This window comes from Setaria viridis, chromosome 3 (assembly GCF_005286985.2).
Source record: "Setaria viridis chromosome 3, Setaria_viridis_v4.0, whole genome shotgun sequence".
NCBI lineage: Eukaryota > Viridiplantae > Streptophyta > Magnoliopsida > Poales > Poaceae > Setaria > Setaria viridis.
In genome coordinates, this window is record NC_048265.2 from 46,949,219 (window position 1) to 46,963,518 (window position 14,300).

Consider the following 14,300-nt stretch of genomic DNA (forward strand, 5'->3'; position numbering starts at 1 on the left):
CCAGAAGCAGAGATCTTTCATGTGTGCAGTTGTGCACCCACAACCACTTTGATGAAGCAAGGTTCAGAAACTGCATGCATATCTACTGTGCCACTTGCAGATTTTTTTCCTCCCCACTCACCAATGTTTTCTTTGACCAATGCTTCAAGCTTTTGGATCAAAGCATGATAAAATATGTCCAAATGAAGCCCAGGTTTGGTCATGTCAATGTCACAGGGGGGCCTTAACTTCTTCCCCCCATCTCCACATATTTCAATGACAGCAGGGGGCTGTGCCAATCACTAGGGGACACAATGGGCCTTTGCTTGTTAGAATGAAGTAAGCAAAAGTGGGCACTGTGTGGATGGAAGTCTTGTCCACTAAACACACTAAAGTCACACAGTGGCTAAACTCTACAAGTGCCGAACCTGAACATGCTAGTTGTAGCGTTAGCTTAGGTTAGCCTTTTGAGTCACCAAAACACCAATGATGCTATAGTATGAACTTGAAACTATGATACGAAGCTAGGTTAGTCTAGACCAAGTTCAAAAGTCTAGACCAACTGCTTGGCAAAATCAAAGAGGAAGCGCGATGCTGGATCTTAGCGGGAGCCAGATACCTAGGTGCTATCGTCGAAATGGAGGAGTGAGCGCTTTTCTTTCATGTTCGTACAGCTATAGCTTTTCCTTTTTGTTTGGGTCTAGGCCTTATCACTCTCTCCTCTTTTAATTAATACAAATCCGGCACTCTCAGCCGGGTTTTAAGTTTTTTAAAAAAAGATATGAAGCTAGGTTAGTACAAGGAGCAATATCTGGTAGCCCTATTTGTTACCTTTTGTTTCCAGGCCTATTTGGGGTCAGCCTTGCTGCCCAAAGAGAAAACAATTGCTGATGAAGCACCGCCTCTACTGTTGATGGTAGCACACGCAGCACCACTGCCATGCGATGTCATGGACAACAATACCACAAGGATGGGTTGATTGGATAGCTCAGGACAGAGTGCCTGCCACCCATGCTGCATAGATCTACAGAGATTTTAAAGCACGAGTTCAAAAGCAATTTGAGTGGCAATTGCAGCCATTAGCAACAAAATAATCCTTCAAACAAGAACAAAATATAGCATTTCTTCTGCTGGTGTCATTAGAAATTTAGAAGTAGAGATCGGAAGGCTATCAGCCCAACTTGCAGAAAATTACGGACCATTTTAGTGGATTCTTAATCAATATCCGCATTATTTATTCTCATACTTTATAGTTTGAACAAGAGTGGAGAACATTTGAAAGTTTGAAATTTTTGTCAAGCTCTGCCAGAATCCATCAACATCATCCATCAGCAGGTAGTCGGTTTTATAAAACCTGCTCCAACCATCTAAAATGAAAGGTTCTGTAGGCCCTTGCGGGACTTTGTATGCACTTGTGTTGTCATCATTGATGAAAAGCTGGATAAGCCCTTGCACGTTGGCTAAGATTACTGGCCAGGCTTTATGCCAACCCAATCAGATTAAAGTGGCTAACAATAAAAGGTCTAACCTTTACAAGCTTTAACCTAATTACTCATAAGATATAGGTTCCCAATGTTTGACCAGTGTGTGGGTTCAGCAACACTGAGAAGTGCACATGGATGCAAGCACGCATGCGATGCATTTCACAAGAAAGTCTCCAATACACTTGTAACGTGGTGGTTAGTAGAAGAGACGATGCACTAAAATGCAGGGGAAAAGACAGCCAAAGGTTTAGTAGAAAATGACTTACTGTCACCCACAGGAATGAAATACCAAGAGTTACATGATATTGCAGTGAAAAGCAAGTTGATTACATAGTTGCACAAAGCAAAACGCAAGGGACCACTTATCTGTAGTGCCATTACCATTTTTGTTTCCTGCAACTCTTAGTATTGTACATTTGTATGTGATGTGTGATGTGTACAGTTGTATACATGCTTGGCATTTTGCATTGGGGATAGGATGTGCATCCCTTCAGCCCTACCAAGGACCAGGATGCAGCGTCTATCTATACGTCCCAAAAGTGTGCTTTGAGTCAAATACAAAGGATTAATATGTTATAACTGCAGTAAATACAAGATCTATACAGAAAACGGATGGTCCAAAAACATCATTGGATAAATTCATCTTGGTACAATCTTTGCTACAGAATAGCTGGCACAGTACAGACCAATCAATATGAAATCACATGGAAGTGGGAAACCTTCAGCTATCCAAACTGTGCTGTCTTCTAAAATCAGTGGAAACTTGCTGCTCGTGATGGTTTGCCTGATCACTGTACAGATTCCAGATAAGTTGATCGAAGAATTACAGAATACCAGGAAGAATATAATGCATGGAATTGTAAGGGTGTCTAAAAAAATTGACTAAAAGCAGTGCCATACTGGAGAGAAACACTGCTATCCGTAAGTTCTATGCATGCTGTGTGAGGTACAATCAGAAAGGGTCTCTTCTGGCTTTCTTGCTTAACAAACAAAACAGTAGTAAAACATGTGTGTCAGTATATACCAGCACTCTGGCGTTACCATATGAAAAAAGAAATGTGACTCCTTCAACTTTAATCATGAAACCAGACAACTTTTTCTCACAAGTTTGGGTTTCACTAAAGCAATAATTTCAGTTTTCATCATCATCTTCCAGCAGGTAGTCTTCTATTTGATCTCTGAAATAAACAGTTTGCTGAATCAGTGCACTGAAGAACAAACATGATATTAGCAAATGAATGGAGTGTTGAACATGTGGAAACAAGTGGTCATGTAAACTAAACATCATGCTAAGAAGCAACACGGAAAGGTTTAATGTTTTCCTTTAGTATATCACTGATAACATGCACAATAAATACCCAGACAATGAGGCAGCCTACAAAGCCTCACCTTAGTGAGCTGGCAGATGCAGTGTCCACTTTCTCAGTCCAAAACTTCGGTAGTAGTGAAAAGAATTGTCCATACGTATCTGTAGCAGATGGTAGAATCTGGAAATGGCAGCTTTGACAACAATGAGCAGTATAAAGATCAATTTTCTTCTGGGCCTTGTGCTTTGTGTTTTCCAAATTCTGGAGTTCTGATTCACTGAACGGGCTTCCACATATCAGGCAGAGAATCTCAGAGAAAGTAGACTCGTTGGTATCAACATTCTGAAACTTGGGTCGAAGCCGTGATGGCAGGAAATCATGATAGCCGTTTGCTGAGAACTTATTAAAAGAGAATGGCTTAAGCTTTTGTGCGGTTCTTAAAATGGTGTGCTCTCGAGAAGGGTTCTCTTCCTGTAAATAGAAAATAGAAATTAGAAAATGTTAAAAATCACGACTTGTGTTGCTCCTCAAGATATTCATAAAAGTAATCACTAAACAAGAACACAGCTTCAGTTTTAGTTTAATTCAGAATAGCTAAAATGTCAAGTTGGTAAGCAAGTGGCATGCGAAGAACAAGAGGACCTACCCTTAGTCGTGAAACAAACGATGCAACTAAGCTGTTGATGCCCCTGCAAGGCCTATCAAGAAGTTGCTGCATCTTTAAACTGAGCATAGAACCCATTAGAATAAAAGACGTTGTGAAGAAAACAAACAACTAGATTAATAAATGAACTTTGATCTTACCTATCAAGTTCACAGAGCAAGCTAAGCTCTTGGGCAAGGCAATCATGGAGTGGAAGAACCACAGGTACTTCCCACCGTGTATCAACATATTGGACATCAGCTGGTAAAGAGTAGCCTTGCCCCTGGGAAAAATTGGTAATTCTGTTAAGCTCTCAACACTCTCATGAGATCTTTTCAAGAAGTATGAAGCATCACCAGATTAGCAACATACCTTCACGGTGGCAGATAGCACATGACATGCTATTCCAGATGCGCATGTCCCCAGCATGATCTTGGTGTAGCCATTTTCCAGTGCAATCTGAGCAAAATATCAACATGGAATTGTAAGTTTGGTATAAAAAAAACATGCGAGCGCATGGACAAGCACTGAAGGGAAGCACCTTCTGCAGTGAAAGCATGCGCAAGCATCGAATAAAGTCATCCCTCCCTGTCTCATCATCGATCATGCCGACCACCTCCTTCAGCCTGGCCACCTTGTCCTCTGACCCAGATGAGAATACGTCCTCAAGAGGGGCAACGTGCACTTGCTTATCGCCGGGTGACAAACTCGACACGATCGATTTGATATCTTCAGTCGCCGTCTGAGTTTCATGCTCCGGTCTCGCCAAAACGACACTCTCGTCGACAAACGCCACGCCAACGCCGAAGGCCGGCAGGGCCTGCGAGTTGCTCGTCTCCCAGCTCTGGATCGCCTTGGACTGCATCGCGTGTATGAATTGCAGGGCCACCCTGGGTTGTGTGGCGACAATTCGATTCAGTGGGATTATAACAAAACCATGGAAGTGAAGCAACATCGAAAACTAAAGACCTAAGTACCTAACCGATTACCCTGCCACCCATGACCCATTAATTTGCAATAGAGCTCAAACCCAATGCTATATGTTGGCCGTGGGTATTGATCCTTTTCTTTTTTAAGCTGGCATATGTTGATCTTGCCACAGTGCACAAATTTGCCCAAACTACCAGGTAGAGAGAAGACATAGTAATGATGACGGTGGGAAATCCGAGAGAATCGGAGACCTGGAGGCGGGGCCGCCGGAGAAGGCGAGGAGGACGGCGTCGGTGGGGCGCACCATGGCGTTGCTGGTGACGGCGAGCTTGAACTTCCCGAACAGGTGGGCCCGGAAGCACTCCCGACACATGCCAGCGCCCCCGGACGCCGCGACGGTCGGGGCGCCGCCGTCGCACTTGCCGCACGTGGTGGCGGCGCCGGTGGCGATCGAAAGCCGGGCCATCCTCTCCGCCGGAGCGTCCTCCTCGGCGCCTGAGGCGGAGCCGGAGGAGGAGGAGCAGTGCGGCCCGCAGCCCGCGCCGCCGCAGGCGGAGGCGGCGGCCATGGCGGGCGCGAGGGAGACGAAGGTTCGGAAGGGGACGGCGGCCGGCGGCGCGGGGTGTAGGGGAGGTTTGGGGATTCCCTTCTCTCTCTTCGCTCAGGTGCGTGCGCGAAACGTTTATTGGGCTTCGTTTTGGGGCTCATATGGATGGAGTTGGCGCGGCCCAAACGAGAGATCAACTAAGCCCAACATGGCTGTTTGGATACTACTTACCCCCCTCGACAATGGACTGAGTCCGTGTTTTCTCCCGCAACTACAAAACCGTCCGTTCTGCCTCCTCGTACTCCTGAAACCGGACGTGTGACCTCCCTGATCCGATTCCACTCCAGTTTTGTCCGACGTGGCACCGGTTTTGAACCGACGTGGCGCGGGCTGACGTGTCAGAGATGATGGACGTGGCAGGGGCTATCTTCTCTTTCAATCTGCAGTCTGCGCCGATATGCGGCACCACCTCCTCCGCCCGCTTCCAGCCGCCGCCGCTTCTTGCCGTCGAGCTGGTGCCGCCACTCACCGCTACAGCTGATGGGCGCCACACGAGGCATAGTTGCTCTGGAGTCTCCATCCGCAGGGACCATCTCGAGAGCGTGACCAGCACGAAGGCGCCCGAGCTGCGACTGCGGATTGAACATCGCCAATCAGTGGACTGCGACCGCGGAAGCTCTGGTGGCTCGCCTCGCTGATGCTTTAATTGGCAGTCGGTTGCTACGGCAAGATGCGGTACTAGGGAGAAGGCATCATGGGGTCCCGTTCGTCCGCTCAGGTTGTGCTTCTGCTCGGTCCTGGAGGTCTGACGGTGGGACGAGCAGGGATTGGATCGGGAGCAGCAGATCTCCTTCCTCCTCTCCAATCCATCTTAATTTCCCCCGAAGAGCAATCGTCGGATTCCTAATTCTCCAATTCTGGTAGCTGTTGCGCCACCTCTCTCCCATGACCAAGCATAGCGCACGGTAGTGGCTCATCTCCTTTCCCTCTTCACCGAGAAAACAATCAGCAAGAAAGCAGCAGCACCTCTCCTCTCGCTCCTACCCTACACGCAAGAAGCAATCGGTTCTTAATCCTCTCCAAATCCAAGCAGGCATGTATCTCTCTCTCGGAATCTTCTTCTCGAGAGCGCATAGCAAACTGGCAGCTCAAGCATCCACCTTTCTACCTCCGTTTTACTTCTCTAGAAGATTGAAGCATCAGTCCTTTATTTTTCTCTGCCTCGGTCCCATGGACTGATTTGTCTCTGCGTCTGTGGCAATGGGCCCGGCAGGCTGCACCTGTGCGCTGCTGCGGGAGGCCCCAATGGTGAATCACCAACAGGCGCCTCCCCTGCTATATATGGCACGGAGCTTGATGGAATCTCTGGGGGTAGCCCCGAGTAGCCGCATTCGGCCGCAAGAGGGAGAACGCAGGGCACCGCCGAGCTCGTCCGCATGCATGCGGATGGAGAATGCCAGGACAGCGCCGAGCTCGTCGGCGGGCATGCGGGTTGGAGGAAGGCTGCACCGCTCGCGCACTGGAAGCGTAGAAGAAGCTAGAGGATGACATGTGAACCCGTGCCACGTCGGTTCAAAATCGCTGCCATATCAGCACCACGTTGGTGAAAATCGGGTGAAATCAGATGGGGGAGGTCACGTGTCCGGTTTCAGGAGTAGTAGGAGGAGTGTGAATTGCTCTTGGTATTTGCTCGAAAGAGAAGAAACAAAAACTTGTACAATTTACATATAATAATAAAGGGGAAAAATATCTCAGTTTACTGATTGTTAAAAGATGCCTCTTCTCGAGACAAAAGAAAAGAAAAATGTCCCGTGCAATTTGGGAGTAAAACGATCTCTTGATGTAAGTGGTGCAGTAGGCTGTAGGCAGCTTGTCACTCCCTTGCCTTCAGAAGTTTCAGAGTCTGCGCCTAGCACGCTGCTTCTGTACCTATGGTCCTCGAACTGTATAAAAAGTTCAGACTGGTTATACCAAGCACATTTTTCATCGGTTAAGTAACAAATTTCCTTGATCACGATTGTTCGCGTTTGATCATCTGTCCATGCTCAGATCGATCCCGATGTTCATCCCGTTGTACGCGATCGGGGCATACATCCACATGTCGTCCGAGCTCAGGAGCTGCAGATTCAGAAAAAGGAAAATGTCAGTGGAATGTCGTCATTGCGCTACAACATGGATGGCGCCAACACTATCAGAAAAATCTGCAAATCCTCACCCTGATCTGAAGCTGCAGGAACTTCACATAGTGGACTGCCTCCTCAAGCATGGTGCTGATATCTACTTTGGTCCCGTTGGGCACCAGGTTCTGCAGAATCTTCAGCCTCTCGTTGATCCTTTCCCTCCTTTTCTGCATAACCAAAGAACAGCAACAGTACTGTCAGATTCAGTTATGAAGAGGAGTGACATTTTCATGAACAGATTAGGATGATCATATATAGTACCCTTGCATAGATGCTCTGGGGTTCAGTTGTCGCACCGCGGCCTGCCCGAGCCTTGCCTTTCGGAAGAGCATCAGCATCTAAAGACTCCAGAGAGGCATTCGAGTCACTGTCAGAAGTGCAGCAGCTTGTTGGGCTCCTACTTGCATCCTCATCTCTACTCTGTTTGGCCCTCTTCGTTCGTTTAGTTTGAACTTTCCGTGCGCATTTCCGGCCCTGCATTTATCCCATTTTATTAAGCACTTACGTAAGTAACATGAGGTTTCTAGCCATAATATTGATGCTAGAAAGGATAATCACGAAGACTTACTCTTGTTTGGCCATCGAGTTCTTCAGCCAAGTGCTTTCTCTTGTTGGTAGCACTTACTGAGTCGAGCATACTCATGTTTGGAACATCCAGATCCTCGCAGCTCCGGTCACCATTCCCATAAAAATTAGGGGAATGGTTTGAGAACATGTTGACAAACTCAGTTGCACCGTACTCCTGGACCGAGCCCAGGTCATCAGGTGCAATGCAGGAGCTGATCCCGAGGGCTTCATTGGAGTTGCTCAAATAGTAGCCCTCATATGCAGGTTGGACAGCAAGACTACTTCCAATGTTGTCACTGTATGCATTGGAAGCTTGATCGGACCAAGGCAGATCTTGGTGGCCTTCCTCACCATGGGAGGGGAAGCCACCTAGCAGCTGGGCCATTACCTCTGACTCCTCTCCATGCGACAGAAAGTCGAACTCAGTCCAACCGACCTCAGTGATCAACCCTCCAGCCTCCATTGTGATGTGCAATGGGGACTTAGAGGTCAGAGGTGATTGTGTAGTGTTTTTGTGTGTCTGAGATGTTTGCTGGATGAAGACCAATGCACAACTGTGCAGGTGCTTTTATGCTGTTCAGGAACAAGAATTCAGAAAGGTTGCTGGGCTGGGCATCATCTTCAAAATTAAAAAATGTGACTCTGATTAAAGAAATGGCAGTCCACGCTTGGGACGAAGTTTATGGCTATAAGTTAACGATTAAAATCAACCAAAGTATATCCTGGAGACGTGAAGGTTACAAGATCAGAAAACTTCAACTGCTAGTTGGTAGACAAGACAGTGACTTATCCGGGATTACAGTGCCGTGGCCTGTCTGAGAAGAAGGTTCCATGATTGGGGACACTTCACTAATCATTGGTTTATCAAGGGGAGGGAGAGGAAGTCTATGGTGAGACAGGGTTTACCTCAGAAAATAGAATAGAATAGAATAAAAGAGTGTAATGCTGGTTAGAGAGATAGAATAAAGAAAACTGGAGATGCAAAGAGAGGCCTGCACGAACATGGTGGAGGGAATCTGAACATTCTTTAGAAACTGAAGGAGATATGCCAACGCCTCTGCTGATATTGAGGAATGATGCATTCTTCAATGTAGAATGTACTGGTGTTCTTCTGCATAACTCCAAAAGCCTAAATGATTTTCCGTACTTGTACATGGAAAAAAGACTCCAGAGTAAGCTAAATTTGAAACACAGGAACTATGTAATCCAGTGAAATTTTCTGAACTAAACTTAGATAGCAATTGGTCCGTGCCTACAGCCTCATACAAGGAAGTTCTTAATGCAATTTAGACCACAGCAGTTTACAGGAAAAAGATTGAACAAATGCAAAAGGTTCAACAGATGGTGTATAAAATGCTACCTTTGTGAAGGTCAACCAAGGCACCAGCTGCAACAAGAATACCAAAGGCCTTCAGAAAACTCAGTTGGATTTTAAATTCAGATTATGGCACATTTTGCGATTCGATGAGCATGTGCACCATCAAAATGGAAACCACAATGTAGGTCTCCACATAAGGTGTCAGGTTTCCGCAATGCCAGACAAATCTGAATCTGCTGGAGATCTGCTGCTGATATCCTTGTCAGCAGGAAGTGATCTGCACCCATCTAGCAATTAAGAGCTGCACATGACTCAGATCCACCACAATGTACAAATCAGTTGTACTTCTGGCATGTCCTCAAAAGGGACTTCTTGCCTCTCTTTGTCAAACAGAAACAGCTAAGATTCTGGCAAGGAAAATGATTTAAGGGAACAAGATGAGGTTTGTTTATGGTCTGTGATTCTTAACCTTTAGCTGTACGAAAGAAGCGATGATGCCTCCGATGTTATGCGGCCAAACTGCACGAGTATGCATTATAGAATACATAAACAAACCAACAATATATCAATACTAGAATCAAAACAAAGAACATAATATATGATGATTGCCAAGTAAACACTTATGTTTATTTTCTGACTTACACAACGTCCAACTTCAAAGTATGGGAAAGCCAAATTGCTTGTGCGATCGCCTCCTTTGGAGATCCTAAAAGATATTCTCTTCATAGCATTTCTTAGCTTGTAAACTAAGTGCAGAAACTGGCACCAATAAATTATGCCAGCTGATGGCGTTGCTTTGTTGTGTTTTTCAGAAGAACAGCTACATTTTAACATGAGTACGTTTGCTTTCACAATTAACTATATCTTGAGTTAAGATATTTCATGCATTCTTTTCTCAAAGAAATTTTTTCTCGAATGGTTTTTCTCAAGAAATAGGAGTACCATGATCGCAACATTACTTATATTCAAAATATGAAATACAACAGGGCAGTAGTTTTGACAAACAATGAAGAAAGTAAATAAATAAAAAACAAACACATGAAATTGAATATATTTGAATAGCTTGCGAATAGTTAGTCTCCATCTCTACAGTCACACACTGCAGTGAATTCTAACAAAGGAATTGTGGGAAGGCAGTTGTACACCATAACAATATTAAATGGTCACCATTGTTACTAACCTTGGTTGAGACAAGAATTGAGATGCTGCTGTCCATTAGGGATGATGGCTATATAGGCCATGTTTGGCATGACTCCAACTCTGGGTGGAGCTGCTCCACTCCAGAACTCCAGGTGGAGCCAGCTCTAAGTGGAGTTGGAGCTATCTGACGAGGGTGTTTGGCTGGGAGAGTATCTCCAGCTCCAGAAAAGAGGAGTTTGAGGGTAGATTGCCATTCTTGCCCCTAGTTCGACTTGAACTACTTCTCACAAATATGAAATGAAAGTACATGCAGTGAAGTCCAAAATAATAATAAATTACATGTCATTTGCCTAGAACCAAAATTACGAAATAAGTTCATAGTTCCATAGCAATAGTCTTCTTTATAGGATCCCAACCAGTCCTTGTTTGCCTCAGCATTAGTTTCTTTCATGCATTGAAATCTTCCTTCAACTTGTCCCATTTGTTCTTGGTAGCCACAATTCCAGTCCTTTCTTTGAACCCTTTCTCAACCCCAGCATAACCAAGTGCATTCAAGTATGTGTTTGGTTGATTTCCTTTTCCAACTTGTTTGGCAAACAACATACACAACACTCGAGTGTTCTCCGAGTTCCAATCAATTTCAGACATCTATCGAACTCACAAATTTCATATTAGAAGGCAAGTTACCTAATTTCTGTTAACCAATGTGTACAAATCAAACCAAGTTACCTAATTTTAGTTACCTAATGTATACGAATCCTAACCAAATTACCTAATTACAGTTACCAATCAAACCAAGTTACTGCATACATGTTGCTGCATACATGTTACTGCATACATGTAAACACAAACCAAGCTGCTGAAAACAAATAAATGGTGGCATCTTCACTGTTGCGATGACTTTAATCCACACGCACATACTTGATAGGGGATGGCCGGTTCACATTTCACACTAGAAAAATTTCAAGCATTGCAAGTAGTTCCCTTGTTGGATTTGTAGTATACCATACCTTGTGAACGGCGGCCGGCGGGGGATCTCCTCCGGACGGTTGTTGGCAGGCCTCTACGGCCATCAGTGGGGGGCTGCAGCCAGTGTCGGAGCTTGTGCAGCAGGCGGCGGCCGGCGGCGGGCCTCGACTAGTGGGGGATCTCCTCCGGATGGCTGTTGGCGGGCCTCTGTGGCCGTCGGCGGGGGGCTGCGGTCGGCGTCGGAGCTTGTGTGGTAGGTGGCGGCCAACGGCGGGCCTCGTGCGGCACGTGGCGGGAGGTGGAGCTAGGCGGCCGGGTAGGGCTAGGAGACCGGCGGTGAGCCTAGGGCAGCCGGCGGCGGGGGTGGACTACGGCCGCTGGTCGGGCTGGCGGTAGTCCAAACCCTAACAGCGGTCGGTCTCGCAAGAATAGAGTCAGGACGGAGAAAATGGGAGGCACGAGACGGAGAAAATGGGAGGCGCAGGGGAGTCTTGGAGAATAGAAGAGAAACGTTTTTTTATGTAAATAGTGGTATTGGTGGGTAGTTACCCACCACCTCCATGAGGAGGTTCAAAAGAGAGGGTTTTGGAGCAACAAAAGAGGTGCTCCAAAACTCCACCTCCATTTGCACCACAGCTCCATGGAGTTTTGGAGCTGGGGTGTTTGGCTAGATTTTTTGGTGGAGTTGCTGGAGTTCAGGAGTGGAGCCATGCCATATAGGCCCATAGAGTCCTCATGAGCCATATGGGCCTGTAATATGTATGGGCCTTAATATACTTAACACCCCCCATCAAACTCAAGGTGGAAGTGGACGATCTGAAGCATTGAGTTTGAGTAAGTGAAGTCGATGTTGCTCTCGAGTTTGTGCTTTGGTGAAAAAATCTGCCACTTGCAGCTCCGAGAGCACATACTGAAGAGCAATAGTTTTCTGCAAACAATGAGACCGAGTAAATGAGGCATCAACTCCGATATGCTTTGTAACCTCATGCTTCACAGGATCATTGGCAATCTTTATGGCTCCAGTGTTGTCACAAAGAATGGGTGCAGGGCCATCACAAGAAATACCAAAGTTAGACAACAACCATCGAAGCCATATAATTTCTGAAGTTGTAGTGGCAAGTGCTTGAAGTTCTGACTCTGTATTGAATCGAGATACAGCTGCCTGCTTCTTGGACTTCCACGCAAGAGGAGAAGATCCAAGAAGGATACAATATCTTGTGACGGAACAACGATCTATTGGATTACTCGCCCAAGTGGAGTCCAAGTAAGCATGAAGCCGAAGCAGACTATGATGAGCATAAAACAAGCACTGGGATGATGTCCCTCTTAAGTATCTCAACACATGAAGCAAGTGTCCAAAGTGAATAGAAGTAGGAGCACTCACAAATTGACTCAAGATATGAACTGCATGTGCAATATCAGGTCTTATAACGGTGAGATAAACAAGGCTACCCACAATATGCCGATATTGAGAGGGATCCTCAAGGAGTGTACCATTAGTAGGATGAAGCTGCAAGTGAAAATCCATAGGTGTTGCAGTCGTCCTAGTGTCAGAAATTCTAGAACGAGCAATAAGATCTTGTGTGTATTTAGATTGAGAAATATAATATCCCTTTTCAGAATGCAACACTTCAATCCCTAAGAAATAACTGAGAGCTCCCAAATCAAACATCTGAAATTGCTCACCAAGTTGCTTTTTCAAATGAGATGTGTTCTTCGTCATCTCCAGTAATCAACATATCATCCACATATAGAAGAAGCAAAGTACGTCCATGTGGAGAGAGATGAATAAACAAGGCAGGGTCATGGTCACTAGGTGAGAAACTAGCAGCCCGTATCACAGATACAAAGCGCTCAAACCAAGCACAAGGAGCCTATTTAAGACCATACAAAGCACGTCGAAGACAACAAACATAGCCTAAAGGAGCATCAACACTTGTAGGTGGTTGCATATAAACTTCTTCATGCAAATCGCCATGAAGAAAAGCATTCTTAACATCCATATAAGAGATTTTCTAGGAAGAAGTGGCAACCATTGCAATCAGAGTATGGACAGTAGTCATATGAGCAACTAGTGCAAATGTCTCATCATAATCTTGTCCCTAAGTCTGCTGAAAACCTCTTGCAACAAAACGAGCTTTATATCTCTCAATGGAACCATCTGACTTGATCTTAATTTTGAATACCCACTTAGATGTGATAGGCACGACATGTGACGGTAATGGAACAAGATCCCATGTTCTTGTACGATCAAGGGTAGCAAGCTTCTCAGACATAGCAAGCTGCCATTTTGGAATACTAGCAGCTTCCTGATAAGTGATTGGCTCATAAACAACAGTATTCACATAGGGAAAACTATACTTGTCTTCAGGATGAATAGTACTATGATCTTGTAGATTATATCGTGGACCAGCCTGTAACTCATCATCCTATAACTCATCAGAAATAATATATGACTCATCAATATTATCAGAAGCATCAACAACAGACGTGTCAGGATTGGTCGAGGTGGTAAAACTAGAAAGAAGTGTGGTAGGGTTTTTGGGATGATGTTTGAAAAAATGTGTGACAGGTGGTTTTGAAAAACATTGAGGTGGAGGTGATGGAGGGGTTGTAGGTGGCTCATAGAGAGGAGGCGTGATGTGAAAGGAAGGATCACGAATGGACTCTGAAGGTGAAGTGACATCACTCATGGATGAAATAGGAGGAAGACACATAAAAGATGTGGACTCTGTGGGAGTATATGAGGGCTGTGTAGAGGGGTTATAAAAGAAATGATGGTCCTCAACAAAGGTGACATGATACGTATGCGAAGAGAAGAAGGATCGTAACACCGATAACCTTTATGCTCAGGACTATACCCTAGAAAAACACATTCAATAGACTGCGTAGTCAACTTAGTCCGCTCACGAGGTGCAAGCAAAACATAGCATGTACATCCAAAAACTTGAAGATGATCATAGCTAGGAGGAGTACCAAAAGGTACTTCACCAGGACATTGTCCACACAGTTTGGATAATGGCTGTCTATTGATGAGGTAAATTGCAGTATAAATAGCTTCGCCCCAAAAATGAGAGGGAACAAAAGAGGAAATCAGAAGCGTTGGAGCTGCCTCTATGAGATGGCGATGTTTGCGTTCAGCAAGACCATTCTAAGCATGAGCGCCAGGACATGAGAGCTGAGCAAGTGTACCCTCAAAGGTCAAAAATTGGCGAAAGACATCAGATAAATACTCG

General features: G+C 45.4%; 2 protein-coding genes across 3 annotated transcripts; both read right to left on the minus strand.

The window, feature by feature from the left end:
- Window positions 1-2,076: 2,076 nt before the first annotated feature.
- Window positions 2,077-5,003, minus strand: LOC117850732 (cytoplasmic tRNA 2-thiolation protein 2). Of its 2 annotated transcripts, XR_004639355.2 has the most exons (8): window positions 4,595-5,003; window positions 3,955-4,303; window positions 3,786-3,872; window positions 3,575-3,696; window positions 3,417-3,495; window positions 2,853-3,241; window positions 2,488-2,641; window positions 2,077-2,254 (listed from the first exon to the last, which is right to left on the minus strand). XR_004639355.2 is itself a non-coding variant. In XM_034732592.2 (7 exons), exons 1-7 carry the CDS (start codon window positions 4,909-4,911, stop codon window positions 2,596-2,598), a joined length of 1,389 nt encoding a protein of 462 aa, XP_034588483.1. In that variant the 5' UTR covers window positions 4,912-5,003; the 3' UTR covers window positions 2,077-2,595. The 2 variants fall into 2 exon arrangements, 1 of the variants encoding a protein (XP_034588483.1); XM_034732592.2 differs by having other exon boundaries at window positions 2,077-2,641.
- Window positions 5,004-6,553: 1,550 nt separating this feature from the next.
- Window positions 6,554-8,195, minus strand: LOC117850733 (uncharacterized). The gene is made up of 4 exons (XM_034732593.2): window positions 7,639-8,195; window positions 7,332-7,544; window positions 7,106-7,237; window positions 6,554-7,008 (listed from the first exon to the last, which is right to left on the minus strand). The coding sequence occupies exons 1-4, from the start codon at window positions 8,098-8,100 to the stop codon at window positions 6,922-6,924; spliced, it is 894 nt and encodes a 297-aa protein (XP_034588484.1). The 5' UTR covers window positions 8,101-8,195; the 3' UTR covers window positions 6,554-6,921.
- Window positions 8,196-14,300: the final 6,105 nt, after the last annotated feature.

Coding starts and splice junctions, on each gene's coding strand:
- LOC117850733 (XM_034732593.2), bottom strand. CDS start 8,100: ATGGAGGCTGGAGGGTTGATCACTGAGGTCGGTTGGACTGAGTTCGAC. Junction 7,545..7,638: donor AACTCGATGGCCAAACAAGA/GTAAGTCTTCGT, acceptor GGATAAATGCAG/GGCCGGAAATGCGCACGGAA. Junction 7,009..7,105: donor TCCTGCAGCTTCAGATCAGG/GTGAGGATTTGC, acceptor CTGAATCTGCAG/CTCCTGAGCTCGGACGACAT.
- LOC117850732 (XM_034732592.2), bottom strand. CDS start 4,911: ATGGCCGCCGCCTCCGCCTGCGGCGGCGCGGGCTGCGGGCCGCACTGC. Junction 4,304..4,594: donor TCCGGCGGCCCCGCCTCCAG/GTCTCCGATTCT, acceptor CACACAACCCAG/GGTGGCCCTGCAATTCATAC. Junction 3,697..3,785: donor TGCTATCTGCCACCGTGAAG/GTATGTTGCTAA, acceptor AATTTTTCCCAG/GGGCAAGGCTACTCTTTACC.